Here is a 23,854-nt window from a genome sequence, read left to right as displayed (position 1 = left end):
GTTTTTTTTCAGTTTTCTTGCTTCTGCTTTACCAAAAACACTTTGATCCGTTTGCAAACGACCATGAGCTTTTGCTTTCAAAACAACTATTTAAGCACTGTGAAGTTGGAATCAACAAGCATGTAGAAAGGTGTTCTCTTTAACTTAGGCTTATTTAGTAAATATGTCGACACACTCTTTCACATATTTGTTTTTCTTATTTATTCAACATTTCTAAAATTTCCCAACTGCATATGAGAGCTTATATATATGGTGTATCATGCACTTGTGTGCATATTGATTCTTTTATTTACAAGTGTCTATGAATATATTTTTGTGCACGTTACTTTTTGATTCACTTGGTACTACTCATGCAAGTATTTTGTGTATAAACAAAATATGCATATAATATATAACTAGTCAACTTAGAATATCAAATTTGATATACCATAAGAAATTGCAAGAGTCACTGTTTACTTCTCTCGACGCCCAGACGCCTATTTCCCTGGTCATGACATGCATATATTTTAATTTTGCAGAGGTGAGCAGCTGATGGATTATGAGACTATATATATATATATTTACATAGATTGAGTGTATTTATTTTGCGTGCTAATTTTCTTGTATAAACGACTTTGAAACTGCATCATGATCTCCAACTTACCATCTCACCGATTACAAGATCAACATTGTCTAGTTGTGTCGGTAGGCAATGGTCGGGGTAGGGGTCATTACCCGGCTTCTTGAATTTGTATGTTAACACAGATTTATTCTCTACAAAATGAGAGAACATGATTGTTTCTCCTTTGTATACTTAAATGCTTGTTGAGTAGAATATGCATTCGTTTTTTAGTTTCTCCTAAGCTACAACACACACATTTCAGGTAAGGAGATGCTCTCTATATGTGGTGTACATTTAATCAATATAGAGCACTGAAGAGTGGAGACACCATGTGAAACTCACCCCTATATTTATGTACTACTTTTCATCAAATGATGAGGTAAATTTCAATAATGAAATCGTGGTTTTAAAAGATGTCGAAATGGAAATCCAAACTATAATTTTGTATAAAATAGTTACTCTAAAATTTTTGTACTTCTAAATTTGCCATGTATAAATAAATTTATATATTATATATGTATATATGCTTATTAAATTTATATATTATACCTCTCTAAAATAAGATTCAAAAGTAAAATAAAATGATAAAAATTTGTGTGAGACAGTCTCACATGTCGTATTTTGTGAGACGAATATCTTATTTGGGTCGTGAAAAAATATTATTTTTTATGCTAAGAGTGTAAGTGTTACTTTCTATTGTGAATATTAGTAGGGTTGATTCGTCTCATAGATAAAGATTCGTGAGACCGTCTCACAAGAAATAAAATTTAGCATTCATTCAAATCGATCTACTCGTTAATTTCTTGTGTTTTCAAATGAAAAATCCTGGAAATATCACATCTATTTATTGTAGATTTCACATATAAAACTTCAATCACAATATTAAAACCGTGAAGCCAGTCTGCGACGAGAAAGTGGTAAATCAGGCATATCCCAAACATCATGTAAAATATCCGTTTCACTTGCGTTAATTATTACTAATATATAAATATACGTAATGAGGAAATGGGGTATTCATAGGTTATATCAAATATCCGCTGGAATTTACAAGGCACAATGCCACTATTGTTTATAGCTGTCCAAAGCGACGACAAGTGAGGATGAGCAGACAATGTTTTCATCTCCAAATAAAATTTTAAATATTTTAATTATAATTTTAATACAAATATATTTTTCAAATATTTAAAACGGCGTGCTTGGATTGAAATATTTGATAATGATGAATTTCAAATCCATACGCCTCCTTGTTAATTTATGTAGATGAAGTAAGCTTGTCCGACGTGCTCTCTCGCCTCAATCCATCAGATTAGACACTAAAGCATAGTTTGGTACATGAGATAATGGAGAGATTGATAAATAATCCTCATTATTCCATGTTTGGTACATTTTTAAAAAGTTAATGATAATATCATGGGCTCTTGATAAATAATTATTTAGAAGGATAAAATATCTCTTCTATTAAGTGTGATAATTTTTATTTAATGATAAAATACACTAAAAATGACTTAATTACCCTCAATGTATAAATGATTTTTTTTATCTAACAAAACAACTCGTAACTCATACAAACAACATTCTAACCCAATACCATTTAGATTACGAGGCTTTCATCCTTGCCACTAAATAGAAAATCCCAACTCTTGAAATTTTCAACTATTTTGGGTAAATTTATATAATATGTATGCTAAAGTTAAGATGCGTTAGAAATTGCATTAAATTAGATATATTCTTTGTCTCGAGTTCATCGATGCATAGAAGAGGAATATATGACAAGTTATACCATATTTTATTTGTATATTCAATATGAAAAAAGCTAAAATTGAACAATTTTTTTAATATTATTTTGATTAAAAGAGAAATAAAATTGGGTGTTCCAAAATTTTCGCCTATTGAAAAAAATATTGATGTTACTTTTGTTCGTCTTGATCATGAAAATAAATACTCACCACCATGGAAAATGTCCAAACTCGCAATCGACACAAAAACGTCACCATCTAAAATTTAAAAATCAAAATTTTTGCCCCCCGAAAAAAAAAGATCGAACTCGGATGTTATTTTTTATTAGATATTAATTATTTTTCAAATTAATTAGAAACATGGATAAATGATTTTCACATGGTTGTTTTTTTTAATAATTCAGGAAAAAATTTAGCAAGTTTGACAAAAAGTAGATATATGAGAGAATAATACGTTTTGATATTAGAAACAACAAATTTAGTGTTGGGGCGATGATGCGTAATATATTGGAAAAGGTTTGTGGTGTGCAAGCTAGTCCTATCAGATGTTCATGTTCAGTTACTTGTGTGGAGGTGTTGACAATCAGAAGCGGGATGGACTTGTGTCTCTGGATTGGACTATCAAATGTTTGTATATTTTCTGACTCATTGGAAGCTGTTAGGATGGTCCTTTCCCACGTAGAAGATCTTGGATATGCTAGGGTTCTTGTTTTGGAAATTCAATCAATGTTAGAACTTCCATATTTTCAGTCCATCAAACATGAAACATGTGTGAAGAAAGGCCGTTGAAGTGGCTCATATTTAAGCTAGCAAAGCTTTGTCTTGTAATAACTCCATTAGTTGTGTTAATGACGATCTAACCACGTTGCTCATAAACATTGTATCTCGGAATTTTCCGAATTAACGTTATTATAGTTCATTTCAAAAAAAAAAAAAATAAGTTTTGCTTAAAATAAATAAATAAAAAAATTTATAACTAGAATGTATATAGTTTTTTAATATTTAATGTCATCATCTTACATATAACAAGAAGAATCTTAAAAATGAAAATGATTGCAAATAAATGTTGGAATTAGCGCATGTGAACTCAAAGAAATTAGAATAATTAAATTCAAATCTAAGGTCACACGTGACATAACTAATCATTCGAGCTTTAAAAAGGAATAACAAAAAAAGGAAATTGTGATCATACCAGATTCTCTCTTCCTTTTTAAAAAATATATATTTTTATATTTTACATAAAAAAAACTATTTAAAATTGAGAAAAACGTATACAAAATTTCAAAATTATCTTGAAAATAATTATCAAATTAATTTTTAAACAAATTGCTCCAATACCAATTGGATTTTCATTTGGGCTCTACAAAATATTTTCAAGTAAATCATACATATATATGAAGTGAAAATTAAGATAAAAATATAATAATTTTTTATAAGTTGAATGATCAAATATCTATTTCACCGAATTAATCGGTACTAAACAATAAGTAAATAGATGAGATAATGTAAAATTATTCCCTAAAATGTCATCATTTAATGTTTATTATCAATAAGTATATATATAAAAATACAAAAATATTTTGTCGATGTGTTATTTTGTAATTTTAAAATGATTATTTTATTGAGGTGATTATAATTCATAATAATTAAATATTTCTCCACGTATCACAAATAATCGAATTATATCTTTTTGTGACAAAAAAATGACTTTAAAGTATTAAAAAATTATTCTAGTATATTAAGAAATAGAGTTTTAGGTTACCATTTTTTTTATTTTCTCTAGGATTTTCAATTCAGTTTATTCAGATTTTATCTTAAAATTGCATAAAATTTTCATAACGTTGCGTAGATAAATCTTAAAAGTTTGGAAAGTGCCCTAAATCTAGCTTTCGCTGCTACGAACTTTAGCGATATTTTATTAATTTTGCCTTAAAATCTAACTTTTGATTGTTTACTTTGGTAATATTCTAAGAATTTACCCATTGATATATACGTACAGCTGAACAAGGCGTGCAGGTGCTAAAGAAGGCTCTCACTACATCACTTTCTTGAAAAGGAGCTGTTGTCTTCTATGCACTCCCATATCCTGGTCACCGCTTGCTTTCCTCTCCGGCGGGAAGGCGTGGAATAAGGAGGTTGGCGGCGGTCATTTTTTTGCGGGGTGGTGAGAAATGTAGATAAATCTGTGAAGCCAATCTGGGGTTACATTTGCCCATTTGGCGCTGATCTGTTTCTGCCATTATCCGATCTTTGGATTTTCAAGACTCCATCTTTGGTTCTTCGATTTTTTCTCAAGGTTAGTGTGAGTTTCTTGGATATTTTCTCTGGGTTTTTGAGAAAAAATTGGATCTTTTTGTGTTGCTTGGACATTTGAAAGCTTGTTTCTTATTTTTTTTCCCTTAGTGAACGGTTCTGATTTGGAATTTGGTGGTGATCTGTTACCTTTAGTTTGTTGTCTTTGTTGTAGATGTTGATTAATAAATGAAATGATGAAATTTCGTTAAGTTGTGGGATTACTTTTAGTGTGATATATTATTCAAGATTTGCATTTGCCCTTTGCTGGGATCATGTTTCTCATCGGTTTTCGAGTAGTTAGCATTTGATCTGTTTTTAAGTAGTTATAGATGTGTGATTTTCTGGGTTATTTATTGCCGAAAGAGGTAGAAATAACTTAATGGGATCTGTTGTTTTGGATTTACAAATTAACTACCAAAATGGAAGAAATTAATGTTCGATTCTTTATTTCTCTGCCCTATACCCCTATAGAAAGAACACCATTTTTTTATCACTTTCATTTAATTTGTTCTAAATTAAAGTCCAGTAGATACTTTTTTTATCACTTTCATTTAATTTGTTCTAAATTAAAGTCCGGTACTATCTACTTATTTGAAGGGTATAGTATAATAACTGATTAAGATGCCGCTCAAGAGCATTGTACGGGAGCTAAAGGAGGTGAAAGATGGGATTGGTGGCATATCAAGGAGAGGGATTGAGGCGAAGCATTGGAGCAGCCGCACCGGATCATTTGTAGCTTCTGATGTAGGTCTCTCTGAGCCAATGCAGGAAGGCCAGTGGGCGAATTTACCGCCTGAGTTGCTTTTGGACATCATTCGAAGGTTTGAAGAGAGTGAGACATCTTGGCCTGCTAGGGCTGTCGTCGTCTTTTGTGCATCGGTTTGCCGATCTTGGAGGGATATTACAAAGGAAATTGTGAAAACTCCTGAAGAATGTGGGAGGCTCACCTTTCCTATTTCTTTAAAGCAGGTCTTTTTGAACATCTGTTTAGTTTTTGTTTGATATGGTTTTTTATGATGATTATTTTATAGTATTATGAATTTTCCCATTCTTTGTCTCATTTAGCCGGGGCCACGGGATGCTCCAATACAATGCTTTATCAAGAGAGATCGTGCGACTTCCACGTACCGACTTTACTTTGGTCTGACCCCATGTAAGTCATCTTGTTTTTTATTTTCCTGAATATTCTATAGCTTGATGTCCGAGTTTGAAGAATTCAATCTTCAGATGAATCATAAAATTTTTACAAAGACGCATTATTACATTGGCATTCTTGCTTGATTCGGAAAGTACACATTTAATGTACCAATCGTGATTGATTTTTTATGAGTTTTTTGTATTCACCTCCCTATACTCGATGTATTTGACACTTAATTTATAAGCTTGATAAGAAATGTAAGTGTTAAATAGACTAAAAATAAAAATAGGGGAGGTGAATACAAAACTCTCGATTTTTTACTTTGATATTTATTATTTTTTTTATATTTCAAAGCTGGCCTTCTTCTTGAGCAAAATTTTATGCGATTCAATCCTTCAATCCTTTAATATGTCAATATAGAGAGCCAATTCTTCAAGGGTGGGAATCTTTTACGCTTTTGGGAGGATAGATGGGTGGGTTTGTTTCCCTTTAAAGATTGTTTTCCTCTTCTTTTTCTTCTCACTGAGTCTAAGAATAAACCGGTCAACCATTTTTATTCTGTTTCCGATAGTCAAAGTCTTTCTGTAGCTTTTTGGGATGTGCGTTTCAGAGAGGGTTGAATGATGATGAATTGGAAGAATTCAAATCTCTTTCTGGGGTCCTAGATTCGGTTTCTTTGAGTGTGGGGGTTAGGGACGTCAGGGTTTGGCTAGGGGACAATTCGGGTATTTTCTCCGTTAATTCTTTATGTCCTCAGTGGTGCGTTTTGTGCAAAAAGAATGAGGAAAATCAAGATCACATACTGCTGCACTGCTCTTACACAAGAAGTATTTGGAACAAGGTCTTGCAACACTTGGGATTTGAATGGACCTTTCCTCTCAACTCAAGAGACATGTTCCTCATGGAACATAGCTACCTTAAAGGAAAGGGACTAAAACACTTTTGGTGTATTGTTATACACTGTTTATTTTGGTCGATATGGCTGGAGCGCAACAGCAGACTATTCAAAGACTTAGAAGAGTCATCGGAGACTATGTGGGAAAAACTAAAATTCAGAGTGGCAACATGGACATTGAACATACCAGAGTTTCAACATTTACTACTATCAGATCTTATTAGGGATTGGCGTTTTATTTTATGCTGAATTGTTACTAGTTTGAATTCATCGTCGTGGATCGTGGATCTCTTGTCCACGACGTTATGTAACCTTTTGATAATCTAATATTAATGAAATAGTTTCTTATATATAAAAAAAAATTCTTCTAATTATTGTGTGATACAATTCCAGCTGAAGATGGGAATGACAAACTACTGTTGACTGCAAAAAAGATCAGAAGGGCAACAAGCACAGATTTTGTCATCTCTTTGGTTGCTGATGATTTTTCTCGAGCCAGCAACACCTATGTTGGAAAACTTAGGTAAGTCTTTTTCTGTCACTTGTCAAATATATATATGTTAGATGTTTGGTGTTAACTGAATGAAAAATGATGAATTCAGGTCTAATTTTCTCGGGACCAAGTTCACCATATATTGTAGCCAACCTCCAAATGATGTTTCCCTTCAGCCTAATACCCAACAAAGCCGAAGATTCCATGCTAAGCAAGTATCTCCAAGATTACCTGCATATAACTATGCTATAGCCTCCATTACATATGAACTGAACGTTCTTCGCACTAGAGGTCCTCGGAGAATGAACTGTGTCATACATTCTGTTCCTGTCACTGCAATCCAAGAAGGTGGGATGGCACCGACACCAACATCATTTTCACAATGTGTCGATGACAAGTCTCCCTTCATACCAATTTCAAAAGGAAAGGAGCCTGTTGCAGATTTCAGCTCACCCAGTTTCTCAAATTTACCTGTATCAAAACCACAACCTGTAGAGGCTCTTGTTCTGAAAAACAAGTCGCCTAGATGGCATGAACAGTTGCAATGCTGGTGCCTGAACTTTAAGGGTCGTGTCACTGTTGCATCTGTAAAAAATTTCCAGCTTGTAGCATCTGTTGAACCTTGGCTTAACGTGCCTGCATCTGAACAAGAAAAGGTCATTTTACAATTTGGAAAGATTGGGAAAGACATCTTTACCATGGATTATAGGTACCCGATTTCTGCGTTTCAGGCCTTTGCAATCTGCTTGAGCAGTTTCGATACTAAACCAGCATGCGAATAACCTGGTGGACCTTGGTGATCATGGACTCTTATAGTTCATTTACAGTATGGAAGGTAACTTCCACACTGCATTGGCATGTTGTAGTTGAGAGCTTAGCTGTATAGAGTTGTTAAACTGTTGGCAGTTCAGATTATGACACTTTTAATAACGACCTTTGAACGTGTTTCATTTATTGTGCCACACCGATTATTTTGCCTTTCTTTTCTTTTCTTTACATTGAAGATTACTCAAATATTTGGTCTTGTGCTTATGGTTGCCTATGCAATATATAAATTGAGGGTGTATTTGGTGAGATAAACTTGAAATCATATATTTTGTTTATAGTTTTGTTATTTATAGATAAAATGTTAAATTCATATCTTACTTATTTACATATAAATGATACAAAGTAGTATGAATTTAAAATGACGTCATTTTTTAGTGAACTTTAAATCTATCATAATTAACATGAAATGTTATATAAACATGTAAGGTGAGAATTTGTAGTCCATGGTCTTATTTCTTTAAACAACGAAAATATATTTGAAATTCATGGATTTGAAATACATCAAACGCAACCTGAATTTTAAGCTCCTCATTCTTTTATTTAAGAATCATAGTGTTCAATTATGGGGCAATTGCCAGATAAGACTGTTGGGTAAATTTGAGCAACAATTCAGATTGTTACACATGTGGCTATGTATATGGTAGATAGGTCAGAATGTGATACATGAGTTGCCTGTAAGTTGTACAAATTTGAGTTACATGATGTGGGATGAGAGACAACACTGATGTATCCCACTCAAAAAAGGAAGGATTGCATGGGTAAAAATACACCTTTGTGTCCAAATGACATGTTAAAAAGTACCAGAAATTGTGAGCCATGACTAGATGTTAAGACTGAGACTCTGGCAGGAGCTTGTGTTATGTATACCTAACTAACTAGTCTTGTGCAAAAAAAAAAAATCTTGTCGCCATCTATCTGCTGCTGATTAGCCCTTGCTTTTCGTAGAAATATTGATGGATTCATGTATTACATGCGTACACATTTGATATCATATCCATGTGAAGATGGACATTGTGGGTGTGGGTGGGTGATGTTTGTATAAACCGAGGTATTGCAGTATTTCTTGATGTTTTGGTCATAAGGGTAATTTGGGAATACCATATTACAAATTTGTGAACAGATTTTTTGAAACAAGCCCAGCTATTTTGGGAAATGCATGAAGGGTATAAAAATAGGTGAAATTCCAATCAGAAATTTGCATTTTCTTCTCAAAATAAAATGATGATATCATTGCGCATAAAAATCATGGTTCAATTCTCTAACAAGTTTGGGTGTGTGGTCACATGCAACACAAGAAGTGGTGATAGTGGTCCAGTTCAGTACTCCAAGTGCTAAGAAAAAGATAATTGATTTAACAAGCAACAAATAAAATTTGCCCACTTTACAATAACTACTCCAAATTTTTCTTCTTGCCCACTTGCAAACTTTGATAATCCTTTTTTTGCTCAGCACAAAAAATACAATGCTTTTATGTTGAAAATATTGTTTTTCACTTGTAAGTACATGTCAGATTGACATGCGTCATAAATAAAGATTCATGAGACAGTTTATTCTTTCTCAAATTTCAATATGAATTTTGATTCATGTACAGACTACGGAGGTTAAAAAATAATATAAAATAATGATATAATTTTATTTTTCAATGAATGGGTACGTACATCAAGTGATGGACTAATGGATGTGGTAGTACAAATGGTTACATTTATGTGTAACTTTGATATTTGGACAATACAGACATACTAGGAGAGAGGTTGCCTGTGAAAAAGATCGTCTGTGCTGCAGCTAACTAATCTTCAATCCCAGTGAGATCAAACCGGATCATCTGGAAATATTAACCTGTTTTCGCTGGAGACTTGTTTCGTATCCAAATAGGTATGGGAAGCAGAGATAATTGAGCTGGTAAAAGAAGGCAACTAGCCAAGAAAACCATCTTTTTAGCTAATGAAAGCCAACATTGAACATATTTAATTTTGCCAATCAAAATCCCAACCGGGTAGCTGTTGTACCGCGTGCTGCAAATGAAATGATGTCTTTCTTGTGTAAGTTTAAACCGAAAACTAAAATATTCTTTTATAATATGATAATATTGATAAGCGAGTCACAGTTAAAGAAATTACGTACGGGGATGCAAGAAGAATCGAGAAAAGGATCAGGGAATATCTGAGGCACCATTAATTGAGATTGATCCGGTGCCATATCTGTGCCACGGACACAGCTTGTCGCTCCCTCCTGTTGCATTGGATGATCATAATCGAAGCACGTCGAGTTGGAGAATAAGTCATCGATTCTCGAGTCGAACGTCCTTGGATTTGAAGTAGCCAGTTTCATGGAAAGAAACTGCAAGACGCATTGAAAATAATACCAATTGATTCAAGAAATAACCGAAACTTCGAATTTTTATATATAAAGAAAACCGAAACATGATCTGATGGTAGTTAATGTATACCTCAACTTGCTTTTGTAGAGACTGGACGTAGTTGATTATTTCATCAAGCATGCCAGCTTTGCCAGTGACTTTGTTGCATCCAGGGACTAAATCTTGCAGACACTTCATTTTCTTGCTGATTTTTTCCCTTCTTGCCTGTACAATATCAGTAAATATTGTTCAATCAAAACATGAATTTATTGAATCATGAAATCCCAACTCAAATTTGCTATCTATATTTCAAGCACTAATACATACTCTTTCTGCTAAGCTATGGCTATCGGTAGCCTGGCCGCGTCGTGCCCGAACATGAATATAATCATGAGGTTTCTGAGCCTCGGAAGTCTTTGAACTTGCCTTAGAACAAGTGTTTGCTGAAGTTTCTTTATCAGCTTTCGCAATGATCTCTGATTTCACGTCCCCCGATTCCTCGACATCAAACTGCAACTAACATAACAAAATTTAGGATTTTTGAAAGATTCCCACAAGCAAATTAAAAAGTACCAGAAAATACAATACAAAAGAATACAATACCCCGGCAGCTTTTCTCTTCTTGATTGAACATGAAGCAAACGCAGCATGAACGGTGGTTGCATCGAACGATTCATGGTCAGGCTTCACTTTCTGCCAGCAGTGGGATACCATTTCTTGGTGATCGACGACACAATTTATGTTCATCTGATCATTTTCGGGATGCAACCAAGAATTATTCGGCTGTTGGACCGTCTTCTTTTGTTTTTCGAGCACGCTCAAGTCCATGAAACTTTCTGGGGTTTTCGTGGGAGATGGTGTTGCTATAGAGCTGGAGATATATTGTAGAGTTTTTGGCCAAGTGTTAGTAGCTTGATGGAGACTGCCAGACTGGTTATGTGTGGCACGTTGGAATCTGAGGCTAAAATGAGGGGTAAAGGGATTTATAAGTGCTAAAATTACACGTCACACGTTAATACCAGTATCTTATACATTATAAAATTTATTTATTTTAATTATCGCGGAAAATTTAAAAAAATTAATGGCTTGTATGGGTTTTTGAGTAAGGAGTGAGTCTCATGTGAGACCGTCTCACGGATCATAATCTGTGAGACGGGTCAACCCTACCCATATTCACAATAAAAAGTAATACTCTTAGCATAAAAAGTGATACTTTTTCATGGGTGACCCATATAAGAGATCCGTCTCACAAATAATATCCGTGAGACCGTCTCACACAAGTTTTTGTCTTTGAGTAAGATATTGTTATTGAATTTTTATGAATCTTTTGTTTCCACAAAATGACCAAAAACGGATATTGCTGATATGTCCTATGTCACGTCATCTATATTTCAAAATGACTAAAATAGAAAGAAAAAGCAGAAGTTAGTGAATTAAGAGCGTAAATTGACCGATATCATGTCAAAAAAACAACTTGCTAAAGTTATATAACCAAATTATAATTTTTCCCAACTTTTGAACATATCTATATCTACTACTATTATAAATATATGAGTTTGAATTGTGAGCTTACTATTTTATCCTTTCATTTATTTGCAATTTGTTATGTTTATGAGGTTTTTTAAGTAATTTTTTATGTTAATTTAATATGATCATTAATAGTGTACTTAATTCAATCAATATATTAATTTGATTTTACTTTTAAATTTAATTTAATTTAATTAATGTTACATATTTTAAAAAAACATATATTTATAATAGTAGTAAATTAAATTATTAATAACTATTAAGATCATATAAAACTTCTTTTTCTCATTTAAAATAGATATATTTTTAGATTCTTTATGTATCAACATAGATGCATGATTGAGAGAAAATTTTTATATGTAAGTATTTTCAATACAAATATTTAATTATTTAATCAATTTCGATATATGATGCTAAAAAAATATCCTTAAATAATAAATTATCTATTAAATATATGACTTTCAATTATAAGCTTATTATTTTACTAATTTTTTGTTTTACAATATTCATCATATTCACGATGTTATTTAAGTCATTTTTAAACTTCTTTCTCCCATTTAGAATAGAGATATTTTCAAACTCTTTATGTGTCAATCGAGATACGTGATTGAAAGAAATGTTTGTATATAACTGATTCCAAACACTTTTTTTATGTCATTTGGTCAATTTTATTATATATGCTGCTAAATAAATAATACTAAATAATATGATTCCTCTAATCATTTAGTGTTCTTGCAATGAAATGAGTTTTTTACCCTAGCGTTAAAATGTTTTATTGTTATATGTCATTTGTGTTGATTATGTTGTATGAATGTCATATACAATGTCAATATTTCTAAGAATAGTTTTCAAAAAGAATAAATTCTTCATCCAGAAAAAGAAATACATGAAAAACAAAGTGTACACAATTTTCATTCTAAGAACAATTCTAAATCTTTGTGGACACAATAGATCAATTTTATGAATTTTTAGTAAATTGAGACATTGAGCCAATTGCACTTTATTTCATCTAATATCATCTCGATATATTTTGAGGTGGCTAAGAGATTGTTTTTGTCTTTTTTTAGTCAAAGTGACTAATCAGCTAATTCATAAGATATAAGATGGTAGTATTGAAAACTCCTTGACCAAATACATTCACTTAGCCAAATAGTGAAATACAAATACAATTCTACAATATTTCATCAAATTAATTTTGACTATTATAAAATGCTCATGAAATCTAAACAGTTGTATTATTAGACGAGATATTAAAAAAAATACTTTCATATATATTTGAATATATTTATTATCTCATTTGCATCTTAATTATATTATTTACGTCTCTTCTCAAAATTTGTAAAATACAATAATTAATTTTCTATGTCGTTCCACAAGATAAAATATTATAAACAAAATATAAACTCGATAGAAGAAAATTTGTTTCGTTTCAATGAATAATATAATATTATGTTCTAGACACAACAAATGAGATTGAAACTATATTATTCTCATTATATGATGAACGCAATCATTGTTCCAAAGCTTCTAAAAAAGGCAAGACTTGTGTGAGACGGTCTCACGGGTCGTATTTGTGAGACGAATATCTTATTTGGGTTATCCATGAAAAGTTATTATTTTTTATGTTAAGAATATTACTTTTTATTGTGTATATGGGTATGGTTGACCCGTCTCACAGATTATGATCTGTGATACGGTCTCACATGAGACTCACTCCTAAAAAAATAACTAACGAGATGACTTTCCTGACTTGCATCAAATTAGACGAGGAACCGGTTCTTTTTTTTTATGGTAACGAGGAAACGGTTCTAATATAGTAATTTGAGTAGATATATTAACCTTATAGGTATATATAAACAGTTCTAATTTATTAACCTTATAATTATATGTTAATAATATTGATATTAAATATATAAAATTGATATTACAAATATTACGATGTTTGAAGAAATTACAAAATCATTCATTGGTTATGTTGTTGAAGGATGTATAGGTTATACATACTTTTACTCACAAATGAAAACATATCACGACTAAAAGAATTTTTTCTTAGGAGTTACAGTTGATGATTGTCATAAATTGAAAAATCATTTTTAAAAAAATAGTCGAAATATAAGATTACCAGATAAAATAATGTAGAAAACTGAAAAAATGTCGTGATAGAGAAGCAAACTACAAGCATGTCAAATCCCCAATGATGATTCTAAATAACATAATAAGCGTTATAGATGATCATATACTTGTTGAGTATACTAAAATAGTTATACGCATATTATAAAAACTACGACAAAGAGTTGTTGAGTTGTCAATATCAACCAAGAAGCATATTGAAAATTGTGTCATGTGGATAAGATAACTTTTCGTCTATGATCATGATTTTTATTTTTTGTGATTTGATTTGTTTCAATTGATAAATGCTACTATCTATATTTTAATTCATTTAAATATTATCAAAATTTCATTCATATATTTTCAACAGTTTAGTTACTCACGTGCAACGCACGTGCACATATTCTAGTCTATATAAATATACGAATTGAATTGTGATTTTACTCAATTGTCCTCATTAATTTTTCTCATTAAAATTGTTTCACTCACTTTTATGCATATCAAATACTATAATATTTATTATAAATCTATGAGTAACTCAAATAAGATAATTATTTTGAACTTACTATTTTACCTTTTTATTTATTTTACAATTTATCATATTAATGAGGTTCTTTAAGTCATTTTCTATGTTGGTTTAATATAGTCATTAATATGTACTTAACTCAAACAAGATAATTATTATTTAGATTTTACTTTCAAATTTAATTTAATTAATTATTATTTTGATTTTATTTTCAAATTTAATTTAATTGCATGATTTTATACATTTCCGTCAAACTCATGAAAAATCCTTATCATAATGTTATATATTTAAAAAAATCTAATACTATTATAAATATATGAGTTAAATTGTGAGCTTACTATTTTACCATTTTATTTGTTTTATAATTTATCATTTCAGTGAGGTTCTTTAAGTCATTTTCTATGTTGGTTTAATATAGTCATTAATAATGTACTAAAATCAAACAAGAAAATTATTATTTTGAGCTTGCTATTTTATCATTTTATTTGTTTTACAATTTATAATGTTCATGAGGTTCTTTAAGTCATTTTCTATGTTGGTTTAATATAGTCATTAGTAGTGTACTTAACTCAAACAAGATAATTATTATTTTGATTTTACTTTCAAATTTAATTTAATTAATTATTATTTTGATTTTACTTTCAAATTTATTTTAATTATCTAATTTTATACATTTCCGTCAAACTCATGGAAAATCCTTATCATAATGTTATACATTTAAAAAATCTAATACTATTATAAATATATGAGTTTAAATTGTGAGCTTACTATTTTACCATTTTATAATTTGTTTTCCAATTTATCATTTTAATGATGTTCTTTAAGTCATTTTATATGTTGGTTTAATTACTATAATAAATATATGATTTGATTTTACTTTCGAATTTAATTTAATTAATTTTACACATTTCCGTCAAACTCATGGAAAATCCTTATCGTAATGTTATACATTTAAAAAAATTGCTAAAATTACTAACATATATTACTATTATAAATAATAAATAAATATTATAAATATATGACTTTTATTTTTAACTTACTATTTTATCATTTTGTTTGTTTACAATTTTTCATGTTCATGAGGTTCTTTAAATTAATTCTATGTTAGTTTAATATGATTATTAATAGAGTGTTTAACTCAATCAAACTATTTATTATTGTAATTTTAATTTTCTTTTAAATTTAAAATTAATTACTTTAATATATTTTACATTGACATTAAATTGATAGAAAAGCACTATCATAATATTATAAATTAAATAAATTTTTAATATTACGAACATTAAGGTAATAATGAGAAGACGAATGGAGATGCGTGTGATTGAATAAAATTAAATTATTAATAAATATTAAGATCATATAAAACATTTTTTTTTCATTTAGAATATAGATATTTTTAGATTACTTATGTATCAAAAGAGATACATGATTGAGAAAAAATATTTATATGTAAGTGATTTAAATGTAAACATTTAAGCTATTTAGTCAATTTTCGATATATGATGCTAAATAAATATTACAAAATAATATATTATCTATTAATCTGTTAGATATATGAATTAATTTTGTGAGCTTACTATTTTACTATTTTTGTTTTACAATTTGTCATGTTAATGATGTTATTTAAATCTTTTTTATGTTAGTTTAATAGGATCATTAATAGTGTATTTAACTCAATCAAACTAATTATTATTTTAATTTACTTTTAAGTTTAATTTTAGTTACTTAAATTTATACATTGCTGTCAAATTCATGGATGCCATATTAATGATTGGTAATAATGGGAAGACGATATAAGGTGAGTCGGATTGAATAAAAATAAATTATTAATAAATATTAAGGTCATATAAAACTTCTTTCTCTCATTTAGAATAAATATATTTTCAGACTCTTTATATGTCAATAGATATACCTGATTGAGAGAAATTATTTAATGTAAGTGATTTCAAACACTGTTTCTAAGCTATTTAGTCAATTTTTTTTATAAATGCTGCTAAATAAATATTATTAAATAATATGATCCATTTGATCATTTTGTGTTCTTGCAATGCGAGGATTTTTTTACCCTAGCGTTATCATGCTTTATTGTTATATGTCATTTGTATTGATCATGTTGTGTTTGGACTGCTTATGTGATTTGTTTGTTTGTCGAAAAAAACAGAAAACAAAATCACATATCCCACTAAAATGGTTATTTTTCAATTTTTTATTGTTGAGGTATTTTGTTAATTTTTAAACACATAATGTATGTTTTTTGTTTGCTTAGATTACTTAGTTTAAAGTGACTTAGAAAATATTAAAAATGCCGAAATTTTTTTTATTTTTATCTTATGTATCATAATATCAAGAGATAATATTTTTTATTTATTGAGGCAAATATTTTCCAGAATCCTGTCTATAAATCGATATTTAATTTTTTTTACGACATTATTGTATTCTCTATTCAAATTTTTTGTATTTAGATTGATAGAAAGTATTTGAATTTGAGTCTTTATGTGCTTGCTTATATTATTTTTGTAGTAATATTTATTGTGAAAATAATAGGTGGACTAAAAAATTTCGGTACGTTTAGGAGTTCTCTTGTGGACGACAAACATGGATAAATTGTTAAAAGATATAATATCCAGTAGATTTTTTGCATGCGATTTTGTTCTAATTCAATGATTTTGCATGATTCTAAATTTTAATTATATCACCAGTTAACACATGCTTTGTTGTTGCTAGATATATTTTCTCAACGGTCTAATATTTTTCTTTGGTTTAAGAAAAATTGTGTGACTTTATATTATATTTTTACGACTATTTTTTTAATGATTTTATTGAAGGATTTTTTCATGATGATTCCGATGCACCATTTTTTCCTTTGTGTGTGTGTGTTTTTTTTTAAAAGATGTGGAATATCTATGAAATAATGACGTTAATAAGGCGCATTCTCTTTATTTGAAAAAAATATTGGAAAATTTATACAAATTGTGAATAATATGAGCTAATATTTAATTTGAGAGTGATTTGTGCTTTTGTTGCTCGTATATACTTTCATTTATGTGTTATTGTACTAAATAAATTATTTTAAACTTTGAGTTATCATTTTTCTCTTATCGAGTTTGTTTGTGTTATGATTTTTTATTCATTTTTGTTAATATTGTTGGTGGTAATTGATTTTTCTGATATTATATGATGTGACTTGTGTTTATATGAAAATAAGTATGAGAGTACACCAATCAAAGCCACGTATTTTGGGTCTTCTGTTCTACGAAGAGGATAATAGATGGCTTCTGTGAAATATATAATTTATTGGTTCTTCATACATATAGTCTACGAAATGCGTCAAACTTTGAACAAAAAAGTTAAGACAAATATAGTGGATGAAAAAAGACACGTTAAATAAAAAATAATGTTACGTATTAATATGTCCTAATTTCTGTATGATATAATTCAAGAACATTTTTTATAGATATTTGAAATTAGGTCTAAATAAGCAACATGAAACATATACATATATATTAAATCGTATTTAAAGCAAAATGTTAAGATCAAGAATGATTCAGATTTAAATTTCAATGAAGCACAATGAAAAAGAAATTGAAGAATTATATATGTACGTTAAGTGGTATATAGTGATTATGGTTCTACTTCATGGTTTGCGACATATGGATGCCATATAAAATGTCAATATTTCAAAAATAGTTTTTCAAAAAGAAAAAAATTCTTCAGTCAGAAAAAAAATACATGAAAAACAAAATGTGCATAATTCTCATTCTATTTATAATGGTATGAGAATAATTATAAAGCGTTGTGGACACAATAAATCAATTTTGTGCATTTTATTGAGACATTTGAGCCATTTCATTTTATTTTTTCCAATATTATCTTGATATATTTCCAAGTGGCTAAAAAGTTATTTTTGTCTCTTTTTTAGTCATAGTGTCTAACCAATTAATTCATAAGATATACGATGTTAGCATAGAAAACTCCTCGCCAAATAAATTCACTTAGCCAAATATTGAAATTCAAATAGAATTCTACAAAATTTCATAAAATTAATTTTGACTATCATAAAATGCTTATGAAATATAAACAGTTGTATTATTAGATGAGATATTGAATAAGACAAATACTTTGACATTTATTTGAATGATATCTCATACGCATATCTTAATTACGTTATTCGTATCTTTTCTCAACGTTTTTAAAATACAATTATTAGTTTTGTATGTCGTTCCATAAGATATAAAATATTATAAAACAAAATGCAAACTCAATAGAAGAAAATTTGTTTTGTTTCAATGAATAATATGATATTATGTTTTAGACACAACAAATTAGATTGAAACTATATCATCCTTATGACATGATGCACACAATCATTGTTCTAAAGCTTTCAAAAAAATGACGAACGCGATGACTTTCCTAAATTGCGTCAAATTAAACGAGGACACAATTCTAAGATATAGTCATTTGAAGAGAATTTCAAGTATTTTTTATCACAGTGATTGAGAAATATTGAAATAGTTGTTAAAAATTTATTAACCTTATAGCTATATGTTGACAATATTGATACTAAATATATAAAAATGATATCACAAATATCACAATGTTTGAAGAAGGTGCAACACTATTCATTGATTATGTTGTTGAAGAATATATAGATTATGCATATTTTTAGTCACAAGTGAAAATCTATCACGACTTAAAGCATGTTTTCTTAAGAGTTATAATTGATTTTCAAAAACTGAAAAATCATTTAACAACAAAACAAATAGTCGGAAAAATAAGATTATCAGATAAAAACAATGTAGAAAACCGAAAAAATACCGTGATAAGGAAGCAAACTACGAGCATGTCAGATCTCAGATGATGATTGTAAATAACATAATAGATGTTAAAAACGGTCAGATACTTGTTGAGTATACCAAAATGGTTATATGCATATATATTATAACAAACTACGACAAAGAGTTGTTGAGTTGTCAAAATAAACCAAGAAGCATATTGAAAAGTGTGTCAAGTGGATAAGATAACTTCTCCAAATAATATAACGTCTATGGTTATGATTTTTTATTTTTTGTTGCTTGGTTTGTTTCAATTGATAAATGCTATTAGCCATGTTTTAATTCGTTTATATATGATCAAAATTTCATATATATCTTCAGCAGTTTATGTTCTCACGTGCAACGCACGTGCATTTTTCTAGTATGGATAAAATGTATCGATAATAATGTGAGAATAGAAGATAAATTTTTATTTAGAATTTTATTTTTATCCAAATCTAACACACAGATCGGTGAATATTCAAGATTAATAAAGTATATTGATATTTATGTAGTGCATATACACACCATAAATTTAAAAAATGTAAAAAAATAACAAGTGGGATGGCAAGATTCCACATGCCATGTTGTTTACGGGTGCAAGAGAATATTAATAAATTCAAATAAGCTATCAAACGAAATATAAATTCAATTCTCACACAGTAAAATCTTTTGGACCAACACCAATATATCAACATTATATGTTCAACATGAAAACATTGACATGTGATATAGTGTATCAGAAGATGGAAAAGTAACAAATTTCATATACATACATATATACATACATATACATACACATACATATATACATACATATATACACACACACACACACACATTCATATATACATACATACATATATACATACATATATATACACACACATTGTAATTTTGTGATGGTTTGAGCAAAGGATGGATTTCAACCCATATTTTTTTCATCTAATATTTGACTCAAGTTGATCTACAAAAGATCAGAGTTATAAATAATTATATTATCTATATATATTGATTTATCATCCTTATATCATATACCATTCATAAACCTATTACATTAGACAGATGGTGTCTGACATGTTCTCTAGAGTTATATCATGTTATTGAAGTCTGCTAAATAGGAGAAAATACAAATAAAATATTCACGATTATAGATGAAATTCGACTAAAAATTCGAATAGTTTCGTGTTCAATTCATCTTTTTTATTCGATCTCGAAATAATTAAAATGCATGGAAAGGAGAGGGACAAGATCACTTTAGGTTGATAGTGAAATAGGCTAAGAAAGATTTAGGGGCCATAGTCTTTTCAGAATACTTAATTTCAAATTATCATCAAATGTCGCATGAGGGAGCGAGAGAGCAATAATAGAGAATTTTATATGGAATATATTTATTTTTATTGGTGTAGACATCCATCCGTTTGAAATGAAAAATGAAGACAGATTAATTCAACATGTTTACCATATAACACAAATTTAGGGAAAATTACATTTTTAGTTATGTATATTTTGCTTCTTTGTCCTCTATGATAGTGAATTTCAGTCTGTATTTTTCGATTTTTGAAAATTTTAGTTATTTATTTTTAATCAAGAGAGTGCTGATCAGATATTACACATGTGTATGTGTGTGTATTATGTTGATATATATATATATATATATATATATATATATATATATATATATATATATATATATATATATATATATATATATATATATATATATATTCAATGTATGTGTGTGTATTATGTTGATGTCCTTCTCAACTCTTTGTTTTTATGGAGATAGAACATACTATGTACCTAACAGATAAGCCTTAGAGAACCCCACAAAAAAAATTTAGGCTTATGAATCCACCCACCATGTTGATTTTGGATTTGATCAATTTCATTATAATGATAATTGATAGCCCCACCACATTGTTTTAGTTTAGTTACTTTATTCATGCTTGATGCAATCTTGAGAAAACTAAACCTATATATTGGTTGAATTACAAATAATACACAAGAAGTGATCATCAAAAAACCTTATAACTTTCGGCTATTTTGATCCAATTGCTGATATTGTATCCAAAAATGTTAACATAACATCGAAAATTAACAACTTTAATTTCAAATGACAATTAGGTAGTTGGACCAAAATAACCGAAAATTAATGTTTAGTTGATCAAAACAGAACTTTGAAAACTTAATAGATAATAAAACCTAAAATTGAACGTATCTCTATTTACTTTCTATTGGATCCAGCCTGGAATCTGAAACCCATTAACTAATTTAACGATTTATGTTCCATTCTTATTAAATGGTGTAATCAGGAGGAGGAATTCAATGAGAAAGGAAGATTTTATTTATTGTATAATTGAAAGCTTGGTTTATGTATGTGGCCGCATTGATTAATGATCATGTAGAAATATTTCTTTTTTGTAACTGTGATAAGACATTGTCTATATATGATAATCACATTCACATGGGATTGCATTATTTGTCTTTAAAAAAATTCACTCGAGGGATATCGACAGACATTCCCAACTTTAGGTCAATGAAATAATACGAGGGCATACATAATATTTTTTCATACAAAATCCGCGACCACACGTCATGAGTTTTATTTTATTTGAAAAATGCATCATTATTTTGATCAATCGCACATCATGTATGCTACAACCGCTAGTATTTAAGTAGTTTCGATCCGTTGGGTATCACATCTGATCTCATAAACTATTCTTTAATATTTAATATGTGTATAAAAATAGCTCTATCCATAGAGACATAGAGTTCCTACAATATGCATAAAAATTTGTTACTGGTATAAAGTGACCCTATTTGTGTCCATGTTTCATCAAGTTCATGTAGTCAATATCCACATTAAATATAACGTGAAATTCATCGTCCATTTTAGCTAAAAAAAAAGATTACATATTTTTGTCTGGATTTGACAACATGGGGGATGAATCATAAATAAAATAACAGAAATTTGGAGCTTATTGCTGAGAAGTTGGTCATCATCTTTGGCCATTTGCCCTAAAATTTAGGGTTAAAATACTACAAACAGTTTAGGATGTGGTGCCGATGAAAACACACAAAAGAAGGTTAGATTGTCCTAAGGATAGGTTGAACTAAACCGATAAAAAATATCAGTCAGAGACAAAAACTTGTGTGAGACGGTCTTACGAGTCGTATTTTGTGAGACTGGTCTCTTAATTGAGTTATATATCCATGGAAAAATATTACTTTTTATGCTAAGAATATTACTTTTTATTGTGATAATCAGTAGATTTGACTCGTCTCGCAGATAAAAATTCGTGAGAGCGTCTCACAAAAGAAATGTTCTCATTAGATGTTCCAAATTAATCTTTATTACCTATGTGAGTTTGTCGGTAAAAAATGGTAAAAACTGGTAATCAAATCTCCGGATTAAATAAAATTACTATTATCCCTCCTATCGGAGTAAAAGTTCACAACTATACAGCTGTTTATCATATAAATAAAAAGTAATTAAAAAAATGATTAAAATCCAAAGGTTTTCTTTAAAACAAAATAAAATAAAAGATTGTATAAGCACACGACATTTGCAACCTTGATCTCTCAGCTTCTCAACCTTTTAATTATAAATACATTTATTTTGTTAATTAATTAGCAATATACCCAAAACATTGTAATAATAATTATTTTTTTAATAAAAGTTATTTTGTTAATTAATTAGCAATATACCCAAAACATTGTAATAATAATTATTTTTTTAATAAAAGTTTAATATAATAATAAAAAAATCTCATAGAAATTAAGATGTAAAATTATACAAATTCATTACAGAAACTTGTGTGATATATTAACCTTTTAAAACTAAATCTTTTCAAAAATTTAACATGAAAATTGCGATAAAAATAATTGGGCTGCTTGAAACGTTTTGTATCTACTTTTTAAAACTATATCAATAATTCCTTTTTTAAAAAAAATAAAATAAAATAGTATATCGAGTGGGAAATTTTAATACAAATTATCTTATGTACAACGATTTTTTAGTGGGATTTTCAGTCTTCTTTTAAAAGGCTGCCGAAGCTTGATGGTCAGTGGGTTCCTTTCGATTTAATGAATGGACATAAATTAACCAAAACTCAAAAAACTCGAAAGAAGATAATTTTATGGTAAAAACTTTTGTGAGTCGGTCTCACGGGTCGAATTTGTGAGACAGATCTCTTATTTGGGTCATCCATGAAAAAGTATAATTTTTTATGCTAAGAGTATTACTTTTTATTGTGAATATGAGTAGGATTGACCCATCTCACAGATTAGTATTCACATGATACACACTCTAATTTTATCTGTCGGAACAAAAAAAATAAAAATAAAATAATAATAATAATAATAAAAGAGTTGGAAGTAATGGTCAAACTATATGGTTTGAACATTATTTTTTCTCTAATTAATCTTCAATTTTTGTTCCATATATTAAATGATGGAACACAAACCAGAAAGTTTATCGTATACTAATTATAATATAATTTGATATTTATATACAATGTTGTGCAAATTTTTTCC

At 29.0% G+C, this 23,854-nt stretch overlaps 1 protein-coding gene and 1 pseudogene across 1 annotated transcript; one reads left to right on the top strand and one right to left on the bottom strand.

Moving 5' to 3' along the window:
- Nucleotides 1–5,253: 5,253 nt before the first annotated feature.
- LOC140820870 (tubby-like F-box protein 5) lies at nucleotides 5,254–8,120 on the top strand. Its single transcript, XM_073181234.1, has 4 exons — nucleotides 5,254–5,601; nucleotides 5,698–5,785; nucleotides 7,059–7,188; nucleotides 7,268–8,120. Exons 1-4 carry the CDS (start codon nucleotides 5,254–5,256, stop codon nucleotides 7,938–7,940), a joined length of 1,239 nt encoding a protein of 412 aa, XP_073037335.1. The 3' UTR covers nucleotides 7,941–8,120.
- A 1,467-nt stretch (nucleotides 8,121–9,587) lies between these two features.
- LOC140820869 (transcription factor bHLH63-like) lies at nucleotides 9,588–11,295 on the bottom strand (annotated as a pseudogene).
- Between the last annotated feature and the right edge of the window lie 12,559 nt (nucleotides 11,296–23,854).

The sequence above is a fragment of the Primulina eburnea genome, unplaced genomic scaffold (assembly GCF_022965805.1).
Source record: "Primulina eburnea isolate SZY01 unplaced genomic scaffold, ASM2296580v1 ctg241_ERROPOS200780, whole genome shotgun sequence".
Taxonomy (NCBI): Eukaryota; Viridiplantae; Streptophyta; class Magnoliopsida; order Lamiales; family Gesneriaceae; genus Primulina; species Primulina eburnea.
The sequence above is the reverse complement of the archived record's forward strand: the minus strand, read 5'-3'. Positions and strand labels throughout refer to the sequence as shown.